Source organism: Equus caballus, chromosome 11 (genome assembly GCF_041296265.1).
Source record: "Equus caballus isolate H_3958 breed thoroughbred chromosome 11, TB-T2T, whole genome shotgun sequence".
Classification (NCBI taxonomy): Eukaryota; Metazoa; Chordata; class Mammalia; order Perissodactyla; family Equidae; genus Equus; species Equus caballus.
In genome coordinates, this window is record NC_091694.1 from 32,400,261 (window position 1) to 32,422,363 (window position 22,103).

Sequence of the window (22,103 nt, forward strand, 5' to 3'; positions counted from 1 at the left end):
CCCAACTAAGGAGGAATTACTTGACACAATGTTAGGATTAGATATTACTTTCTCCAGTAATCCATCCACAGATAACTGTTTGTGAGACAGGCTTTTACAGGAAGCCTTCTATTAAGGAGTACTAAGTTCTTTCCATTTCTTGTCAATCAATATCTGTTAAACTGTGTCAGCACTGCATTTGGCTCATTGAGAAATAAAAATATTACAAAAATTCCACTGGGCAGGAAAAACTAACACAAAACTTTCAACAGTAACAAGACGAATTGTGAAGAGACTAAACGTATCAGAGAAGAGAGCTATAATATGGGTTAGAAACTTGCTTTTTATACTTTCAGGAATAAAGTTTAACTTGAGGATGATCAGGATTTGAAGCCACACGGTGACGGCTAAGTGGGAGGAGGAGAGGAAAAAAGTCTAAAAACATAAACAAATACATAGCAGCAAAAGTAAGCATAGTATTTGCCAGATCAACCAGAGCAGGGGAAGATGTGATTGAGAATAGTGATAAATTGGAAAGGTAGACTATAACCCACTGTTGATTCACATTAGGTGAGTGACATAACATTTTCAGAAGATTCGATGTGATGGCCAGGGTGGAGACTGGAATCAGTGAAACAGGCTAAAAATCTTGAGTAATGAATTTGGGTGCACAGACGAGGATTCTGGTATGGCAAATGGAGATGGCAGGGAAATCCAAGCAGCATTTCAAAGAACTCTATCTGGCAAGTAAACAAATCTCTAGTTGAACTCAAGTCAGATACAGTGGCACCGTGGCTAAGAACAAGTTACATTAAAAGTCTTCAGACTTGACTACCACCTTGCTGCAAGTTTACTACCTAGTTTTAGAGGACAAATGAGCCATTTTTAGTTTTCTTTGTTGCAGTGTGCTTTTTGTACTGCTAACCAACATTTTACATTCCTAGTCTTAAGATGTGGATGTCACTTTTGGTTAATCTCTTAATTCAAAAAATCTTTTAAACCTCCAAAAATAATTAGAAACACTCCAGGTTACAAAATGGAAAGTGATGTTTTAATGTTACGTACAAACATTTAGCTTCTACTACACAGTAAGTATTGACCGAATAGGGATTTATTCCCAATTTAGAAATAGAAGAAATTCAGACCTATATTTACTGGTTATTTATTCAAGATATTCAGAAAGGGAAACAAATAATTCAAACTTCTAGGTTTCTCTTCCAAAGCAACTGAACTGAGTAATTATCTTTCGAGTGTCTACTCAGTGCATAGCACCGTGCTATGTACCTGGGAGGAAAAAGGAAGAGATAATGACCTGTTAGAAAAGACAGATATATAAACAACTCACTGATATCACAGCAGAATGGCATAAGTTTTAAGATACAGTAAAAATAATACTCTGTAGAAACATTGAGGAAGGACCAATAAGTGTATTCAACTAAGTTTACTTAGTGACCATCATGTGCCAGACATGGTCTTGGCTCCTTAGAAAACAAGTTCATCAACCAAGAAAGTTGAATTAGATGGATAGAGCAAGCAGGCAAGCTAGGTGACATATGCTACACTAGAGGTATATACACAGTCTGCGCCAACACACAAGGGAGTGATTCTGTCTGTATGATGGCTGTTAGAGTTTACAGAGGAATCTTTTAGGGACTATTCAAGGTAAGTTATCCTTCTCCAAAGGAAGAGATGAAGAACATTGCTCGAATAAGAAATAGTAGAACCAAATGCAAAGAAATGCTGGAGAACACCAAGTCCTGGGATATGAAGTATACCAAGGGGACAGCTAGAGATGAGACTAGAAAGGTGGGCTGGGGGTCAGGTTACCAAGGGCCGATATATTCACCTAAGGAGTGTATCCTCCTCGCAATGAGGTTTCAAACAATTTTAGCAGGAAGTGACATAATAAATTTTTCATTTTAGAAAGATCACTCTAGCAGCATTGGCTGGTGAAGAGTTGGACTTGGGGGTGAGGATACTAATGGATTTCTAACCATCAGTGGTGTTCATTGACCACATAAGTAGATGTTGTAACTTAAATTTCTAGGCATGCCACTTTAAGGGTAGAAGAGATTCACCCCAGGACTTAAGCTCCTATTTAATAGGCTGTCCTCTGTTTGACTGATGTGGCAGTCCATTCCTAAGTATTAAACCTTAATAATTGCCCCAACCTGAAAGCTCATCCCAAATTTACACATAAAGACTCCCCTACTAAGACCCAGAACCTCAGAGTACAATTCTGCCATGCCTTCTGGTACTTCAACAATCTCCAAGTTTCGTCTTTTTTTTTTTTTTTTTTTTACAAAGGGAATTCTCGATTCTCATTTGTGCCACTTTGGATTAGAATGCCTCTGCACAAGTTAAATTAAGGAGGCAACAGAGCTAACAATTTTAGGACTAAAGACAGACGTTATCAATCTAGTGTACTTTCAGTAATCTCAATCCAATTTGCTGCAAGGCTGCTAGTCACCAACCACATTCTGTGTAGCCTCACTTGCTGCATAAAATATCTAGCAAGCAGGGTAATCGCTATGTAAATTTGATTCTTTGTTCTCTACTAGAAACACCTTTATTTGTCCTCTTTCAGTCTTAGTCTTCAAAGCAGACAAGTTTTTAACATTGTTTTAAAGCAACTGCACCCACACCGATTTTCTTGACTAAATCGGATCAAGTGGGCCTAATAGACTTTTAATAAAGTATTCTAAGTGACAATTTAAAAAGAAGGCAAGTTTGTGTCCTTTACATTTTTACAATGTAAAGTTGGGGGAAGGGGGGTGATGGGAATGACAAATGCTTAGGTGTTAATTCCCAATAATTTTCATCTTAAAATGGCATTAAGTAAACATGTCAAGAGAACTGCGCAGTGACTTTTTGCTCACAAGATACTCTGTGTACTTAAGGCCTAGAGAACCCCAAAATATAAATAGCCAACCTGATGATAAGCAGGGTTTTAATACACACTATCATTAAATGTCTCTTAGTAATGCCCAGAAGACTGATACCACTCCAGAAACTGTTTCAGACCATGAAAAAAACTATAAAAGTCTCTGAAATGGACATTTTTCTAGTATAGGACCAATTTTATGCCTAGAATTTTTTTGCAGCACATCTCCTCTTGTACGCAATTCTTACAATTCTGGCCTTACTATTCCATACCTGGAGACGTACAAAATACGCAGAAAAACAAGCAGATTCACGTCTTCTGCATTCTCTCTTAAGTCCCAAAACCTAGGTATATTTTCCTGATTTACAGAAGTTCAGTACTCACGAAGTAAGCTCTGTCCAAAATCTAAATGGATCCAGAAGCTGAAAAGCGAAAGACTTTGCCAAAACAGATAAGGGAGAGGTAAAGCTAAAGGAAGAAAACATACCAAAAGACTAACTTTGGAGCTGATATAGAGGATTAAGAGTTGTCCAGCTTGCTGTAGATTCTTTACAGCAGGGATAATTTCTTGATTTTATATCATAGCTCCCCCTAGTGGCTAAGTGACTTTCCCTAGCATTTATTTACTCAAATGTGGTGGAACATTGTAAAGCAAAACCTCCCCCAAAAAACCTAATCAGACATGCGGCATCCCCACAAATTAACGTTTTGTTCAAAATATATTTGGTAAGTATAACTACAGCATCCTAGAGACGCTCTCAATTTCCACTATCTTCACATTGATAGTTCTAGCAATAGTAGATAGATAAAAGCTCTAATTAGTATGATGACAGGAGTTAGACACGTTTTAACTGTGGATTAAGACACAACACCCAGGATGTGTTGAACTAATGGTGTGTTTCGTGTACCTATCTAAAAGGCAACCTCCTTATGCAAAAGCATGCATGACTTCTCTTCCCCAAGACCCAGCCAGGTAACGATTAAAATGATTATGAGGTTATTTCTGCCTAAATTACCTTCTATATGACAAAGCCTAATTTATTCTATTTTCTGTATACTATAGAAGCACCAAGTGAACTTTGTAACAGAAAAAATACCCTTGATCCCTAAAAAATCACAACCATCTTCAAGGTTGTCAGGCAGTTTTCAGGAGTTAGTAAGAAGCAGCCCCAAAGCGCTCAACCACAGAAATAAGAGCTGGTTTAAGTATACTAAAACTTCTTGGGCCTATATTTAAAGCAAAAGTTTTTGCCAGGATTACCATACACTCAACAGTCACAATAGATAAATCGTTCAGGCGATTTCTTATAATTTCTTTACTTCATGCAAATCCCAGCTTTTCCTATATGATCAGATTGGTCAGTGTTTCTGTAAACAAAGTACTGAGAAAAATTATCCCCAAAGAATAGAGTGTTCCACCATATACAGTAGGATGGCAGAATATTTCCTTCACTAGAGTATGTTTTGTGAGTCCACCACAGCAAGAGACTATTAAAAAATGTGGGTCCTAGCTTTCTCTTCTTTTGGCTGCTTCAGACTAGAAAGATGGGTAACTTACATCTCAATTAACAAAGGATCCACAGCAACAGGTCTGTTTTCACTCATACCCCCAAAAACGAGAAAGCTTTTGCCCTGTACATTCTACTACAGCTCTACAATCCCTTATACCAACCCTTGGGGGCAGATGGATTTGAAATTCAGAGCTTTTGCACTTTATATATAAAGATATGAATGGCACATAGACCCTGTATCACTTAACTCCCTCAGCAAAGCTGTGGCTACTGCGTAAGTAAACACATCAACATTTCCGCAGGAAGACAGTTTAGTCACAGTGCAAAATAAAGACATCAGTTCTGGTCAGGTTTTACATTCCATTAGTTCTACAACAAAAAAAAGTCTGTTTTTGGAGTTTTTTGGATAAGAGATTATAAACTTGTTTTCTGCCTTTGCACTCTTCGCATCGTAATAGAAATAGATTAAACCAAAGGATGGTCATGTTACAACAGAACTTCAGTCTAATTAAGAGTTTCTCTCCTTTTAATACTATTTATGGTAAATACATACATAGAACTTATTTCATTTGTAATTTCATTACAACTTCATATACAAAGGCACATATAAGAAATTCATCTTCACAGAAACTTTTTTAAAAAAAGACAAAAAACACAAGCCCTAATGAGCAAGATTTACTTTCCAGAGACAACACTGAGAAGGCTGAAATTCTACAATCATATTGAACTGAAGCATGAGTTAATAAACGAACACTTGAAATTTATTCAAGTATGAAACTTAGGAAAAAGACATTTTAAATGAAGGCAATCTTCATATTCCACAGAATTGAAGAAAAAAATTAAACTTACGTTATAAAAATAAAATTCAGATCCCAAACAATTAGGAATCAGAAAATGGGTTTCTTACCTTTTCTTTCCAGAATGATGTGGACTGAACAGCAAGGTGGGTTATTCACTCTGATGTTATGGAAAATAATTGCTTCTTAGAGAGACTTAAGTTTTTCCTTGATTAAAAAATAATTATAAGCTCCCTACAATATTCTAAGGTAACATAGGGAGAAGAGGAAAAATTCAAACCAGCTTTTTTAGTTCCAAGAGTGTGACTTTCTTCTAATAGCTGCCAATACAGATAGAGGTTTAAAGTCCATTTCCTAAGTCTGTATCTCCTCTCACAGCTTTTAGCTGTCTCATCTGAACTGCAAAACCTGTGCCCTTCTACCTTTCACAAATACAAATTAAACACTCACTAATCTTCACATAGCCTATATACCAGTCAAGGAGTATTTTGTATTTCACTTCAATTTCGGTGGGAACTACTAAAACTTTTGGTAGAGTACATCTTTCAACTTAGCTTAAATGCACTCAACCTTGAGTGAAGGAAATTTCCATCTTGGTCCTGTTACCAAAATAGTCAATGAATACAAATGAGCCCAGGCTTGCTGTCTACCTCACATCAACCTTCCACAAATTAAGTTACTTAAAAGTAGTGATGAACATTCTATACACGAAACAGAACTGGTTTTACTCTATTTTTCCGCTTGACTATATTTTCAATTCTTGCAAAAAACAAAAACAAAAACAAAAAAAAACACTAGTCACTTCCTTAATGAATCTATACCAAGTGCTTTACTTAAATACTTAAGGTGGAATCCTAGTTTTGAAATCGATATCCCTTCTTTTCCTCCTGACATTCCACAAGGTTCATTTAAATGTATTGGGTAGGTGACCTTATGCAAACCTCTCTTGAAGTCTGTTTCCTTCACTGCCGATTATTTCTAGTTTTTCCTAAGTTTGAAATTATGTCACCTGAACAGCTGTCTTAAATTCAGCTTCCAACTATGATCAGCACCCAAGGGAAATGTTAAGATTTAGTTGTTTGTTTTGGGTGCAGAAAGAGTGGTTTGATGGTTTTGACCAACCATGAGGAAATCAGAAGAAAAATCCCCAACTCAAGCAAGTTGAAAATTTAGCACCAAGGGGCTATAAAGTAAAAAGATACAAGAGCGAGTAAACTAGGTATCGTCACTGCTTTGTTGTTTTGGATACAGAAAAACCTTATAGCTGAGAAGGGTTTACAACGCAAAATTCTCAAGAATGCCCAGCTTTTTATTAGCAATAATGCATTCAAATAAGCAATTAATCTTCTAGTGTACTATCCATTTCAAAAAGCAAAAGTAATTTGTCTTGAGTACTAATCTGCGCTGAATATAACATTTAATACTTACCAATTTTTGAGATACAAGTTTCATTGAGAATCTCAAAGGCTATCTCTCCAAGTTAACATCAATCTAACAGTCACCACCTGATTTTGCACAAAAACTTACGCTGGGTGGCTGATCACCAAAAATTAAGCAGCATCTATAAATTTTTTATCACTTTTTATCCAAGTATGGGAAGTTTATCGTTCAGAGACTAAATCATCCCCTCATTTACCATATTACATAAACAATTGCCTTATTCTCACCCTTTCTTATCTTCCCCTGAAGACTTACAACAATTAACAGTAAGAGGTGGCTAATATCATTTATTACAGATTACCTTTCAAGAACCTTTAATTTACTAACACATAAACACAAGAGTCAGAATCTTACCAATTTAAAGTATTAAGTGATAGACTAGTCACCCATTAAAATCTTACATGAAGAGGAAAAAGGACAACCATGCATAGTTTTTTAAAAAATGTTTATTTTTTTTCAAAGAAAAACGGCAATAGCCAATTGGAAACCTACTTATTCTTCAACTCCAATTTTGTTTTCTTTAAATTTAGAAGTGACTTACTGATTTACTATTTTAAACAAACCCCCCCTTTCCCCTTTAAATGTTTACCATCTACTCGTGCTGAATCCTTCCAAGGAGATTGCTCCAGCGTTTATCTCCAGGTCCTCGCTTTGCTCCTTTTACCAAAAAATGCAAAACACAACTCCATCGTGCATCTTAAGGGCTCCAATCGTCAAAAATAGGAAAAAAAAAAAATCTTTGGAATAGCCAATTAAGTTGAATAAAAAAAAAAAAATCCACACGAATGCGGTTTGGTTGGGGCAGGAATCCACTCCTATGTTCCTGGTAATCTGATCCCGCTCCATGAATCCTTGTAATTCATCCTCCCTATCCTATCCACATTATGATTTGAATCCAATGATCCAGCTCCAAGGATTGGGATCCAGTGAGCCCTCTCCAATCCAAACCTTTATAACCAGCAAAACCAAAAAAGAGGAGGCAAAATGTTAGATACTGTAATCAAAAAAGGTTTCTGGGGAATGATGAGTTATGTCTGTCATCAGTTTAACAGATGTACATCAATAACTATCAAATTCCCCAAAACAAGTTTCTGAATGGTGTTCAGATAAATTTTAGAAACTTAATCATCATAGAGACTAATTGGAAGAAGCATTTTATATTTACAGTTCAACTGATAATGCCAACACTTGTTACTGTACAGCGTATTACAGGTTTTGTGGTTGCAAAAAGTTATGTAGTTGAAAAGTTTACTGGTATTGCTACCCACCTAAGTCTAAACTAAATCTAATGTTCCCACCTGCAATTTGTAAATTAAAGTGTTTTAAACATACCAGTCAATTATGAATATTAGTTTAAAGGGAAAGGTGAGACTTAAAAGTATTCCCAACTAGATTATCTACACCAATACGTTGGAATTCTATATTTTGCTTTCATTTTGTCTTAAAAAAATGAAATAGCAACGCTATATCAGTCACACAGAGGACATGCAGACTTAGCAGTATTGATATTATACTCTATCTGGTTGGAATTAAAGACACCCTGTACCCACATGTACACCAACAGCAGGTCACACATTAACAGTTGTAACTAAGCACTGTGACAAATTAGCCAGTTCTTCCCACATTAGTCCCTATTAAAACAAAAAAGGGGGGAAGGGAGCAAAATAAATTGTTACAAAATGGGCAATGTAATTCTGCCACAATTGCCAAGGTTTAAAGAACAAAGCAATTGTAGCTAAAGATAACTGCATAAGATGTTTGCAAGTGTTTTAAGGTAGATGTATATAATCATTTTTAACCCCTGCCTTGTAGTATAAGGTCAATACTGCCAATTTCATCTGTGACAATAGCACTTGGAGTCATACCATTGCCTCCATTATTGATCTGATCCTCCTCAATCCTCCTTTTGACAATCCTAAAATGATTGAAATGTGCTCCACAATCCTTAATCCAAAGCATTCTTAATCCATCTCTTCAGATATGTCTACAGAAAGACACATGAAAAGCAAGATAAACATAAGAACTTCCCCAGGTAAGATAACCACAAACACCCCCAACATCCCAGTTCACACAAACCAGAGCAGAATAGACATTTACACAATATCACAGTCTGAAGAGCATGGAGAGTTAACTAAATTAAACAATCCTGTCTATGACATCACTTAAAATACAATTTATCAGACATGAGGGGAATGTAGATGTTAGGAGCAAGGGGATATTACACAAGAATGCAATTCAACACTTTAGCCCATTCTGAACAAAACAGTTTGAATTAAAAAATGAAAAGATTGTACTGAGTAAAGGAAAACTGTATACAACATGGGTTCTACAAAAAGTGTCACCAATCATCTTATGTACGAGAGCGAGATCTGCTATGACGGGGAGAATAGCGTGGTGATCCTCTGCTTCTCCTTGGGGAGTAACTGCGACTCCTGCTGTTGCTTCTGCTACGGCTTCTGCTACGACTACGGCTTCGAGATCGAGATCTTCCATAACTTGGACTTCTGGGCCCATCAACTTTAACCCGGATGTAGGCAGTTTCTCCCTATTGAATAGACAGAACTTTCGATTGAAAGATCTAAGCTTTCACCTGTCTTCAGGCATGCTGAATGAATACAATGTAACTACAGCCAGAAATGTGGCACTTTTACTCGGACACCCTTGCCTGAATCTTACCTTCAAATTCCACTGTTAAGACCACTGTATCCAATTCTGGCCAAACAAAAGAATAAGTGTATAACCTACCTCATGAGATCTAAACTTAGTGTTATCCAGTTTTCGAACTGCATAGGTCATATCTTCTTTCCGTACAAACTCCACGACACCAGTGCCATCTCGGTAAACATCAGCATAACATACATCACCTGCTTCACGCATGTGATCCTTCAAGTCCTGCCAGCTTCCACTTGGAGGCAGTCCTAAAAAAGTGTTTTTCAACACCAATTACCCTATGTTTCACATTAAAGTTTACATTAGAACAAAGACTACTTTAAAATTTATGATTATACTTAAGATCCTAGATAAAGAGCTGTTAAGATTCTGGAATCCAGAGTCCAAAGTTATTTACAAAGTAAGAATCTTCATATTCTGGGTACCACAACCTAATTTGGTCCATCTCCATTACTTAGAGTAATCTTTGTTTACTAAATTCCCCTAAGAAACTAAAGTAACTTAAGACCCAGCATAAAAACTTGCATTTGTCAAATTGGGCATGCAAGTAAAATTTTAAAGTGGCTCTTGTCCCTTCTCATCAACCCACACGAACAAGAAACTCACCAGAGACAACCACTCTGTTTTCAGAACGCCTGGATGGCGGGCCATAGCGGCCTCGGGGAGCCCCGCCACCTCCACCCCCGCCGCCGCCTCGGCCGGTACCACGGCCGCTTCGAGGAAACTCCACCCGCAAACGGTATCCATCGTAATCATAGCCGTCGCGACCGTACACCGCGTCTTCCGCGTCTCTGCGTGATCACAGAAAGCAAAAGGGATGAGAACAAGGGCCGGGAGGGGCAGCCAGATCGGCCGGGAAGCAGAGGCCCCGCACATGCGCACCCAGTGGGGAAGAGCCCACATGCGCCGCATAATAGGAATGGCCCCTCCCCCACCCAGAAGCACGCCAGGCGCCCGACCACGACACCAGCCCTCCGCGCCTCAGTTTCCCGCTCCGAGCCTGCCAGTCGGCTCTGGGGACGTCCACGGGCCCAGCCACCAGAGAAGCCACACCGATTCGGCTCCTTACTCGACTCCTGCATGGGCGACATTGTCTTGCCCCCACCTAAGAGCCCACCTCCCCATCTCTGTTTAAGGCCTTGGAGCCTTCCCCAACTCCTCCAACCTATCTCCTCAAGGCCACAAGCCCCAGGCCGCCTCACCGCGGGTCTTCGAACTCAACGAAGGCAAAGGGCGGTCCTCCGCGGCGATTCTTGAGATCGATGTCGCGAATAGCACCGTATTTGTAGAACACGTCCTCAATGTCCTTGGTTCGGATGTCTGGAGGTAAGTTACCCACGTAGATGCGACAATCGTTGTTCCCTGCCGGGCCACGAATCACACCACCTCCCGACATGGCGGCGACGAAAAGCGCGGACTCGAGAACAGGCCTTCCCACCAAGCCTAGCGCACCGCAGAGCGAGCCCGCAGCGACACCACGTCTCCCGCGTCCCCTCCAAAATGGCGCCTTTATCAGCTCGGCGCACGGATATGGGGGGAGGGAGGAAGAGAAGCGGGAGGAAGCGGCTATTCGATCTCAGTACGCACGCGCAAGAGCGTAACGGGTGCTGCGAAAACTACGTTCGCGCACGCGCGACGTCACCCTCCGCGCGAAGGGGAAAAAAGTTCCCCGCGTTCCCGATTTGGGGAGTCGTTAGCCAATGGAGTGACCCGCCGTTTGGTAAAAATTAAATAGAGGCCTCGTTAAAGGGGTTACTAATCCCTGTAGAGTCTTAAAGGAGAGCCAGTTTCCCCAGGAATGAGCCTCTTTTAAAGCAACTCGGCGCCTTGAAAGGAGTTGGTGAAACCTAGCCTAGAGCTTTGTCCCACCATGCTCTGCGGTGTTAACGGCCTTTGGCGGGAAACACTCCCGGGGGCGGGGTCAAAGGGGGAGGGACCGGCCGGTTGCTCCGGAAACGGGGGCATCCTCGTAGAGTGCCCTTAGTCCGGGAGCTGTGTTCCTGGTGATTCAGCCGACAGCCAAGGCGTGCCTCTGTCTTCCCTCCTCTTCTGCGGAAGGCCGTGGACTGCTTAGACACGTCTCTAATTTAGGGGAACCCCGCTTAGATTCCTTAGTAAATATTCTGCGCTCGTACGGTTCCACCTTCGATTCAGAACTTAACTCTGTATAGCTCAATTCAACACTCACTGTACTAGTGGCAGTGGTTCGTGCCCTGATCGACTAGTCACTGGTGGTACCTGCCAAGTAGGACCCAGGCCTCTGCTTCTCTCCTTAATCGCCTGTCACTAGGCGTAGCGCAGAGGAGAGGTCCAGTGAAGGTTTGCAGAGTGGATGGTGTGTGTTATGTCTCCAACCCCTTTCAAAGAACGAGATGAAAGTGCGCGCGCGTGTGTGTTTGCAGAATCCTGAAGTTTGTTCCTTTTTTAAAACTCATTACCGAGGCTCTCAGGTAATATAAATGATCAAAACGAATGTGTGAGAACTGTGACCATTAGAGACCGCAGTCGCTGCTCAGGACTGATCCCGCTTGCATGCTGGCCCAGGGAGATAAGAACTTTTTACATTTTTTCCAGAGACATCTGAAATGTGAATTTTTATGTGAAATGCTGGGATTTTTAAATATTAGAAATGAATTCAATTTTTTTTTAAAAAACCCTGCAATCATAAGTATGCTAAAACAAATCTGCACTCTGAGTTTAAAGGTGATTTTCTTCGTGTTATATGTTTATTACAACAATCCCTCTCCCCAAGGCTGTGAAGCAGTTTACAGAGATACCATAAAACGTTATAACTGGATGAAGAAATCAGGAGGAATGGGAAAATGAGGGGGGAGGATTAAGATGAAGTCATGGGTAAGGTTAGAACAGAAAACGCCTGCAGTATTAGCCTGGTGAGTTCCTAGAGACAAACTGCAAGTTTGACTCTGGTCATCCCAGAAGTCGCAGTAAAGAGGGGAACATAAGTATATTGAAAATCCAAAGTGCCTTTGAAATTAAAAAAAAAAGATTGTTTAGGTGAAGGGCATGTTTTCTTAGTTCTAAAAGTTAATTGAATGTATTTTACAAATGTCTTTCAGTGATCGCAAAATACAAATTCAGTTTGGTCCTCAGCAGCTCCATAGAGGATCTTTAGTAGTCCTTGAACTCTCTGTAATAGTTTCCAAAATTATGTTTATATGTGCATGTGCTTTTTTCTGCAAAGAGTATTTGAAATTTTAATCAGATTCTTAAAGGAGTCTATAGATCCCAAAAAGGAAAAGAATCTCTGAAAATTTTAGAGGGAAGGACAGATTGTTTTTCCTTTCGACCATCCTTCAGTAATATTTTTTGAAACTGAGCTTTCAATAAAAAAGGGAAGAACCTGATAATTTTAAAAATGAGAAGCTGACCCAAAAGGATGCTATTTCAACAAATTGATTTAGTTTCTAGCACTGTCCTATTTGGTTAGTTGCAGAAGAGATGGGAGTTGTTAAAAAACTGCAGGCACATAATGTATTGATTCTTTCATTCAATAGTTATTTACTGAACACATCTTCTTTCTGTTCTAACTTTTTACCCATCAACTTAGAATTATTCAGGCTTGTCTTCTGTTGATTAATGTTAAGTCAATGATAAGTGATTTAAACATAGGTTCTTTTAATTTCTAGGCATTTTCATTCCAGAAAAATAAGAAAACCATGAATTTACCTTGATTTATTCTTGTCTGTTCAATTTAATGCAATCATTTCTGATTTTGTTCAGTTCAGAAATTCAAAGTAGAATTTAATATAGAGTAAATAGGGCATTCTTGTTTTCCTATTGGACTCTTTTATTGTATTTGAATGTAACCAAATTATAGGTTCTGGGATTCATGATGAGGTCAGGATATAACAGGAAAGGTCTGGATGGCTATTTATCAAGGTCTCCCAGGATGACAGTTAAGAGTGTGATCTTAATATTATTAGTCTCCCAGAGTTGATTAACATATTTTAGTTCACAATAGTAAAAAACAGGAAAGCAAATAAACCAAGCCGTTTGTTCATTTGTTGGGGGCTAAGGCAGATTCATTTTTGATAACCAGGATGCTCAAATTGTATGTGCCAAGATAACTAACTGTTTTGGCAGGTCTGGCAAGCAAATTAGGCAGTTGCTTAGTAAGTGAGGGATCAAAACAAAATGAGGTGAATCATTTTGGGAGATATTTCATTCAGGTTATGGTGGAACCTGATAAATGATCCCTGGCCCACAGCAGAGTATACCTCTTCAAAGACAGGAGAATTCATACCTCCTGGGTTTTGTGCCTCTGTTCCCTGGACCGTGCTTGGTAAAGTTTGGTAATTCTCTTTCTGTAGGCTAATCTTCAGGCATACTTTCTCTAAACAGTGTACTAGACAATTGATTAGATTTCTGCTGACCCCATTACAACCATTTCCAATTTTGCCTCCCGAGATTACATCCTCATTTTAATTAGGGGTTTAGAGTGTTCCTAAACTCCTCAGCTACACATTCAATTCACAGGCAGTTTTATGGATTGCTCCCACAACTAGCTAATTTATTGAGTATGGATTTTACCAGTTTAATTTTCAGAAGCTGCCTTATTTTCAACTCTATTGCTAGTTATGAAAAGTTACTTCCTCAAAAAGAAACTTTAAATGCTTTCGATTCAAGCCAGTAAGTATATACCAGTGTCAGCTCTAAAAATACTTTACCCTACAAATGATAACTTGGGAGGAAAAAAAGAAAAGGAAAATTCAGAGTTAATCACTGTGAGGCTTGAAATCACAAGACCCAGTTTTTCAGTGATTTGCCGAACATTTAAAACTCTGTACCTGTGGTGATAGTTACACAGCTCTATAAATATACTAAAAATCATTGAATTGTACACTTAAAGCGAGTAAATTGTGTAGGACATAAATTATAGCTCAAAACTGTTTTTAAAAATGACTGGGGAAAAATATCTCCACAATCAACCAAATCACTCTCTAGTACCATTTCTCTAAGGGCATTATTGGGAGTGGGGACTGTTCTAGAGTAATTCGCACTGAAATATGGCTTCCCTAACCTGGAAATTCTGTTTTCAGTATTCATGTGTCCATCCCTGCTGTCTTCCCGGGGCATAACTGTTATTTTTACTAGGTAAAGAGACACAAAGATTAGGAATACTCGATTCCACTGTGTACAGGAGTTACCTCCAGGAACAGTTCACTTGCGTAATTCTCTGTTCCCTTGCTCCACGTGTTTTCGTGGAAGTGGTATAAAAGGAGGCAATAGTATATATCTTTTAATTTCATTTATATTTGTCTCATCTTCGCTAGTAAACTATGTTGAGGACAGATTTCTGCTGTAACTCCTTTTATTACCGGTAAATCCTCTGTTAAGACGAATATTATTGACTGTTTACTGACTACTCTTTGAAAAAAGAGACATTAGATGAGCAGAATGTTGTTTCTATGGAAACTTCGTCATGTTGCTGTCAGTGGATAGACACAATGGGTACAAGGATTGTTCTTCATTTCACTGAATAATAAAAGATGGCCACTTTTCAAGCCCAAACATGTCATCTAATAATATAATCTTAGTAATCTTATTTTAGGACTGGCCTCATTCATTCTTGGATTCTTCGTGTTTTGTTTTTGGCTAATTCTTCCCATCTTTATTGTCCCATGATTGATAACAATAGGATATGATTTTGCCAAAAAACAGCTCTTAAAATGATCTATCACAAAGAGAGAGATTTTCACCCTGCCTTCCTCTTCCTATTATTACTCCCTCGCTCCCTCTTCCTGCTTAATTCTTTCTCTTAAAAATTAAAACTCATAATGTAAATTTTCTAACTGGAGTAAATGGCTCTTTAAGGAATTATATTAAAATATGGCAGATATGCTTTATTTGCTAAAAATGTTACCTTTTTGGCAATTTAATCTTATAAGGTGAGTCTTACATAAGTGTTAGCTATTATTGTTAGTAGTAATAATGGTACTATATGTTAATAATGCTGCCAAGTATTTTAGAAATAATTCCAATAAAAATTTTTTTATTTGAACTTTTGAGAGTGTGACTTTTTTCTCTTTATTGTTTATTTCTCTTTATTGTCTTAAAAGGTATCCTAGATTAGCTGAAATCTCTCAGAATTACTTTTCTAAATTTGCTTGCAGAGTTGAGAAGTTGCAACATAGACTACATGGCCCACAAGCCTGAAATATTTACTATTTGGCTTTTTACAGAAAAAGTTTGCCAACCTCTGACCAAGAGGAAAATAACCTGCTTTTATAATTTTTGCTTAAATCTAATTTAAAAATTCAGACTTGTCATGTTCTCTCTCTCTTTTAGGTGTTTTGTCATGGGTAATGTATTAAATTGTTAATATTGTAAACATAAGTGATACCCTTTTTCAAGTGATGTATTGTTTACACATGCTTCATCAGCATTACTACAGTTTAGTGATAAGGTATGAAGAGCTGGTGGAAACAAACTCCCCTGCCAGTCTGCCCAGCCTAGAAGATGAGGTGTTGCTCTCCTCCAATTGGTTGCTTTTTTTTTGTAGTCTAGTTGACTCAAAATTGCTCAGTGCAAGAGTGCAGGTTTCTGTAACCATTCTTGCACTGAAGTAATGTTGCATACAAAGAGTTCATAACAGTTTTTTTCATTGAGATAACAGTTTATAACGTTATGTACATTTCAGGTGTACATCATTATAATTTGACTTGTGTGTACACTACATTGTGTTCACCACAAAAAGTCTAGTTTCTATCTGTCACCATACAAATGTGCCCCTTTACCTGTTTTGCCCCCCTTTCAGCTTCTTTCTCCCACCTGGTAACCACCAATATGTTCTCCATCTGACTTATTCCACTTAGCATAACACCCTCAAGGTCCATCCATGTTATCACAAATGACAAGATTTCATCTTTTTTTATGGCTGAGTAGTATACCATTATATATGTATACCATGTCTTTATCTATTCATCCGTCAGTGGGCACTTAGGTTGCTTCCAAGTCTTGGCTATTGTGAATGATGGTGCAAGGAACATAGAGGTGCATATATCTTTTCAAATTAGTGTTTTCATGTTCTTTGGATAAATACCCAGAAGTGGAATAGCTGGATCATATGATTGTTCTATTTTTAATAGAATTTGAGGAATCTCCATACTGTTTTCCATAGTGGCCGTGCCAGTTTACATTGCTACCAGCAGTATACGAGAGTTCTGTTTTCTCCACATCATCTCCAACATTTGTTATTTCTTGTCTTTTTAATAACAAGCCTTTCTGATGGGCATGAGGTAATATATCATTGTGCTTTTGATTTGCATTTCCCTAATAAATAGTAATGTTGAACATCTTTTCCATGCCTGTTAGCTATCTGTATATCTTCCTGGAAAAATGTCTGTTCAGATCCTTTGCTCACTTTTTAATTGGATTGTTTTTTGTTGTTGAGTTGTATAAGTTCTTTATATATTTTGGATATTAACCCCTTATTGGATATATGATTTGTAAATATCTTCCCAATCAGTAGATTGTCTTTTTGTTTTCTTGATGGTTTCCTTTGCTGGCAGAAGCTTTGTAGTTTGATGTAGTCTCATTTGTTTATTTTTGCTTTCATTTTCTTTGACTGAGGAGACATATTCAAAAAGATAGTTTTAAGACCAATGTCATGGGGGCTGGCCTGGTGGCACAGCGGTTAAATGCTCACGTTCCGCTTCCGTGGCCTGGGCTTCGCTGGTTTGGATCCCGGATGCGGACATGGCACTGCTCAGCAAGCCATGCTGTGGCAGGCGTCCCACATATAAAGTGGAGGAAGATGGACACGGATGTTAGCTCAGGGCCGGTCTTCCTCAGCAAAAAGAGAAGGATTGGCAGCAGATGTTAGCTCAGGGCTAATCTTCCTCAAAAAAAAAAAAAAGACCAATGTCAAAGAGCATGCTGCTTATGTTTTCTTCTAGGAGTTTTATGGTTTCAGGTCTTAGATTCAAGTCTTTAATCCATTTTGAGTTAATTTTTATGTATGGTGTAAGACAGTAGTCTAGTTTCATTCTTTTGCATGTGGCAGTCCAATTTTCCCAACACCATTTACCAAAGAGACTGTCATTTCTCCACTGTATGTTCTTGGCTCCTTTGTCAAAAATTAGCTGTTCATATATGCGTGGGTTTATTTCTGGGCTCTCAATTATGTTCTATTGATCTGTATGTCTTTGTCTGCCAATACCATACTGTTTTGATTACTATAGCTTTGTAGTATACTTTAAAATCAAGGAGTGTGATACCTCCAGCTTTGTTCTTTTTTCCTCAGGATTGCTTTAGCTATTTGGGGTCTTTTGTTCATAACAGGTTTGGTGTAAGTAAATATCTATTATTGTCATTCACTGTGGAATTTGCAGGTGGAATTTCCAAAATTTGCATATTGTCTTCTACAATTGTGGGATCTCACCAGCTTTCAGACTGGTCCTGGTACTACTATGCTGTCCCCAGAGGGCTATTAGATATGGATACCTGTGTGGTCTACAATCTAGACCCATGCCCAAGCCTTTCTTGTCTGGATCCCACCTGCCTTCATGTGGCCTGGAGCCATTCTACCTCACTGGCTGCAAAATTGTTTTTCCCCTTGGCTCAGAGTCTCCATTTCCTGTCTTGGGATCTATGTTTATATAAGATGATTGAGAATGAGAGTGTTTGACTTTATAGGAATTTCCTCTCTTTTCTGCAGGAATATAACCTCTCCCTCTGCTTCCAACAGAATGATTTCATCAGGTCATAATAGGCCAACACTGATATATTTTCTGAAGTGTAGATTGTTCACAATTAACACCACATGGAGGACATTCTCAGTACATAGTCAAGATTGAACTTTGCCAGCCAAACATGGTCTATCTAGTACATTTTTCCTTTTCCAGTTCCAGTTCCAGTTCCTAGTAAATGATGAGAAACAAGTCTTCTGGATCTCAGTTTCTGATACAGTGCAAGCACAGCTTAAACAAGAGCGTACACATTCCCGCAAAAACATATCTGCATCATATAGAGATAAATATTTCATCTATACATTCCTAATCCCCTATAATAATTTTGCAGTGGCATAGCACGTCTTCGCCAAAAACATAATTTATATGCCCAAGTAATATATTCAGCTTCTCAATCTAGAATATCTGCATTCAGAAAAAAGCTTTCCTATAGTTTTTCCCAAGATGAATCTGTCTTGTGACTAACTTGATATTGTGGATAGATAGCGTAGTGGAGAAAAAGGTTGAAGTTCTTGTCTAAATTGTTTTTTTATTTGTTTGTTTTTGTGAGGAAGATTGCCCCTGAGCTAATATCTGTGCCCATCTTCCTCTATTTTATGTGGGATGCTGCCACAGCGTGGCTTGACGAGCGGTGCTATGTCCATGCCAGGGATCCAAACCTGCGAACCCTGGGTTGCCGAAGCAGACTGCACAACCTTAACTACACCCCGGGCCAGCCTCTGTTTTTATGGTGTTTTTAGAGAGGAGATAGGGCGTATGCTAAAAAAAGAGTTGAGAAATTCCCTCCACGTATCACACAGAGAAATAAAAGTGTCCCTGGCCACACAGGACACAGCCTCTAGTCCACCCAAATATATAACTAGAGGGAATGTGATGGAGCTCTTCTGCCTTTCTACGTTTCTGGAGAATGCCTCCCTTATGGAAAGGCTGGCAGGATGATAAAAACCTCCTGATTAATGTAATGCTTTTCTTTGTTGCTCGGGGCTTATCTATGTGTGTCTTTAACAACCAGCTAGTTGGAAAAACGTCTCAGGTTTCTCCATGCTAGTCCGTTTGATGTGCCGGGCAGCAGCCTATTTTGGAAGAGTACAGACTTTGGAGCTTAGCAGATCTGAATTTGAATCCTGACACCTCCACTTACTAGTTAGTTGTATTATCCTGGTCCTTTATTCATCAATTCATCTGCTCATATATTCATTCTTAGTCAGAACATTTATCGAGCTCTCTCGCTGTGCCAGGCCCTAGGCTGGACCTCAGGGGTACAAAGGTAAAGAAACATGACACCTGCCGAGGACACTTTGCCCTGGGTCTACCACAGTAGCTTAACAAATGTTCCTGAGCACTCATGCCATCAATAAAACATTTCTGAGTGCAAACCCCTCATAAATATACATTTTTATATATTATGTACATGACTTCTACAGCAGTATATTGTGTACATAATAAGATATTTGATTAAAAAATACATAGTATTGGGGCTGGCCCAGTTGTGTAGTGATTGGGTTTGCATGCTCTGCTTTGGCGGCCCAAGATTCGCTAGTTTGGATCCTGGGTGCAGACCTGTGCACTGCTTATCAAGCCATGCTATGGCAGGCATCCCATGTATAAAGTAGAGGAAGATGGACTCGGATGTTAGCTTAGGGCCAGTCTTCCTCAGCAAAAAGAGGAGGATTGGCAGCAGATGTTATCTCAGGGCTAATCTTCCTCAAAAATAAGAAAAAAATACATACACAGTGTTGTATTACATGCCACCTGGTACATATACCCAATTTTAGAGACTACTGGTTTAGTGGTATGATTTTCTGAACTTTGTTTTCCTCATTAAAATTGTGATGATGAAACCCTTCTCATGGTATTTCTTTTCTATAGAACTATTTTTTATTGAGATATAATTGACATGTAACTGTATTAATTTTAGGTGTACAATATAATAATTCGACATATGTATTTATTGTAGTGATTATCACAGTAAGTTTAGTTAACATCCATCACCACATGTAGTTACAGATTTTTTTCTTGTGATGAGAACTTTTCAGATCTACTCTCTTAGCAGCCTTCAGATATACAATACAGTCTTGCTAACTATAGTCACCATGCTGTGCATTACATCCCCAGGACTTATTTAACTTACAGCTGGAAGTTTGTACCTTTGACTACCTTTGCCCAATTCTCATAGTATTGTTGCTCATTCATTCACTTAACAAATTTCACTGATCACTCTCCAATATTAGATTCTGCCTGAGGGACTAGAGATAGAGTGCTAAATGCCACTTGTATTTTTTAATGTCTAAGAGGAGACGTCTGTTAGAGAGGGACACTTTTATACGTATACTTTCATTGATATTCAATATATTAAAATTCTTCAATTTAAAAAATCTAGCTTTTCTTAAGTCTTAAAGCTCAACTTAGTCTTGAAAATGATTAATCTAATAGGTTATATAAAGATAAGATCCATTATTTTTACTTGTTCTATGATTAATGTTCAGTTAATCCTTAAGTTTAAAAGATTAAGTCCTCAAACATTTAGCATATTGTGTAAGTAGTTCATCAGACTTCGTGAAACATTTAAAGTAATTACACATTTAATATATCTGATTCTCTCAAACACTTCAAATTCCTAACATTAGTCCTACATTCATCAGGGTTCACTGCAGGAAACAGAAACACTCTAGGTGTTTTAAGCAGAAAGGAGTTAGATACAGGAGATTAGGTACGTGCAGAAGAGTTGGAAGCAATGGAGGAGTGAGCTCAAGGCATGCCTCCAGGTGTGACTCCTGGAACATTGCAGGACCCATCTATCAAGAACGTTGCTTCCTCTGCCTCAGTCGGGAAAGTGGAGATCAGGAGGCCAGAACCTGTGTAATTGCTGTCAAAAAATTCCCAGCACCCTGCCTAAGATGCCACTCAGGGATCATAGAGCCAGGATCAGGAAGCTGTAGTGGCCGCTACCATAGTTGCCTCATCACCGAATTGTGCTTTCTGGCTGCCACTACTGCAGTTGCTTCTCAATACCCAAGAAACTAGAGACTGGACACTGGCAACCCCAAATTTCACCAGCACTATACACTGCAAAGTGTCAGGATGATGGACATTGCCACGCTTCTATCTTCTGTCTTATGTGGTCATTGTTGCTCATATGTACGTTCTGATTCTTCTAAGTGAATTGAAATCTCCTTGAGGAAAGGTGTCATGACTTCTTTTTATTTTTCAGCCTGTAGCACAGGCACACAGAAGTTGCTCAGTAAATATACATTGATGCTTGGGTATTCAACATATTGATAATTGAGACTGTCCTCTTGATGCCTTGGTTTTGATTGAGTATTCTAATCTTCCTTCTCCTTCAGCTCAATTTCCAGTGTGCCAACCATAAGCAACTGAGCATGCACAGTAAGTACTATTGAAGTGGAAAGGAAGACCTGGATCACTTCCACTGGCAATTGGTCAGAGACATCCATTGTAGACATTACTATTTAGCTATTATGCTGCTGATAATATATGTGTAGTAGTGGTTGTCTGTAACAGACAGTTTTAGAGTTGGTATTTGGGCACCAGTACACCTAATTGGTATAATTTCATTTATCCCTGAGCTCTAGCTGCACAAGTGTATTGGGAATGGTACCTGTATATAGCACACATGGTCATCATGCAAATCTAATATAAAGTAAAATTTCCTAATGTAACACTTCTTCCCAACCCAATAATTATAGACATCTGTTTAAGAAATTAACTAGGGACCAGCTCTGTGGCCGAGTGGTTAAGTTTGCACGCTCTGCTGCGGCAGCCCAGGGTTTGGATCCTGGGAGTGGACAGGGCACCGCTCCTCAGGCCACGTTGAGGCGGCATCCCATATCCTACAACTAGAAGGACGTGCAACTAAGATATACAGCTGTGTACTGGGGGGTTTGGGGAGATAAAGCAGGAAAAAAAAAAATACTGGCAGCAGTTGTTAGCCCAGGTGCCAATCTTTGAAAAAAAAAAGGGAAGATTGGCAACAGTTGTTAGCCCAGGTGCCAATCTTTAAAAAAAAAATTAACTAAATTTTATTCAACTTTTAGATTAAAATCACAAATATTAATCAAACTTTCCAAAACAAAAGCATGATTCTAGAAGA

General features: G+C 38.8%; 1 protein-coding gene across 4 annotated transcripts; it reads right to left on the bottom strand.

Moving 5' to 3' along the window:
• Positions 1–6,586: 6,586 nt before the first annotated feature.
• On the bottom strand, positions 6,587–11,179 carry SRSF1 (serine and arginine rich splicing factor 1). 4 transcript variants are annotated; one of them, XR_011422708.1, is made up of 5 exons: positions 10,484–11,179; positions 9,888–10,072; positions 9,357–9,529; positions 8,477–9,156; positions 7,040–7,559 (listed from the first exon to the last, which is right to left on the bottom strand). XR_011422708.1 is itself a non-coding variant. In NM_001195548.1 (4 exon segments), coding segments are annotated over 4 exon segments (747 nt in total). In that variant the 5' UTR covers positions 10,678–10,883; the 3' UTR covers positions 6,587–8,961.
• Between the last annotated feature and the right edge of the window lie 10,924 nt (positions 11,180–22,103).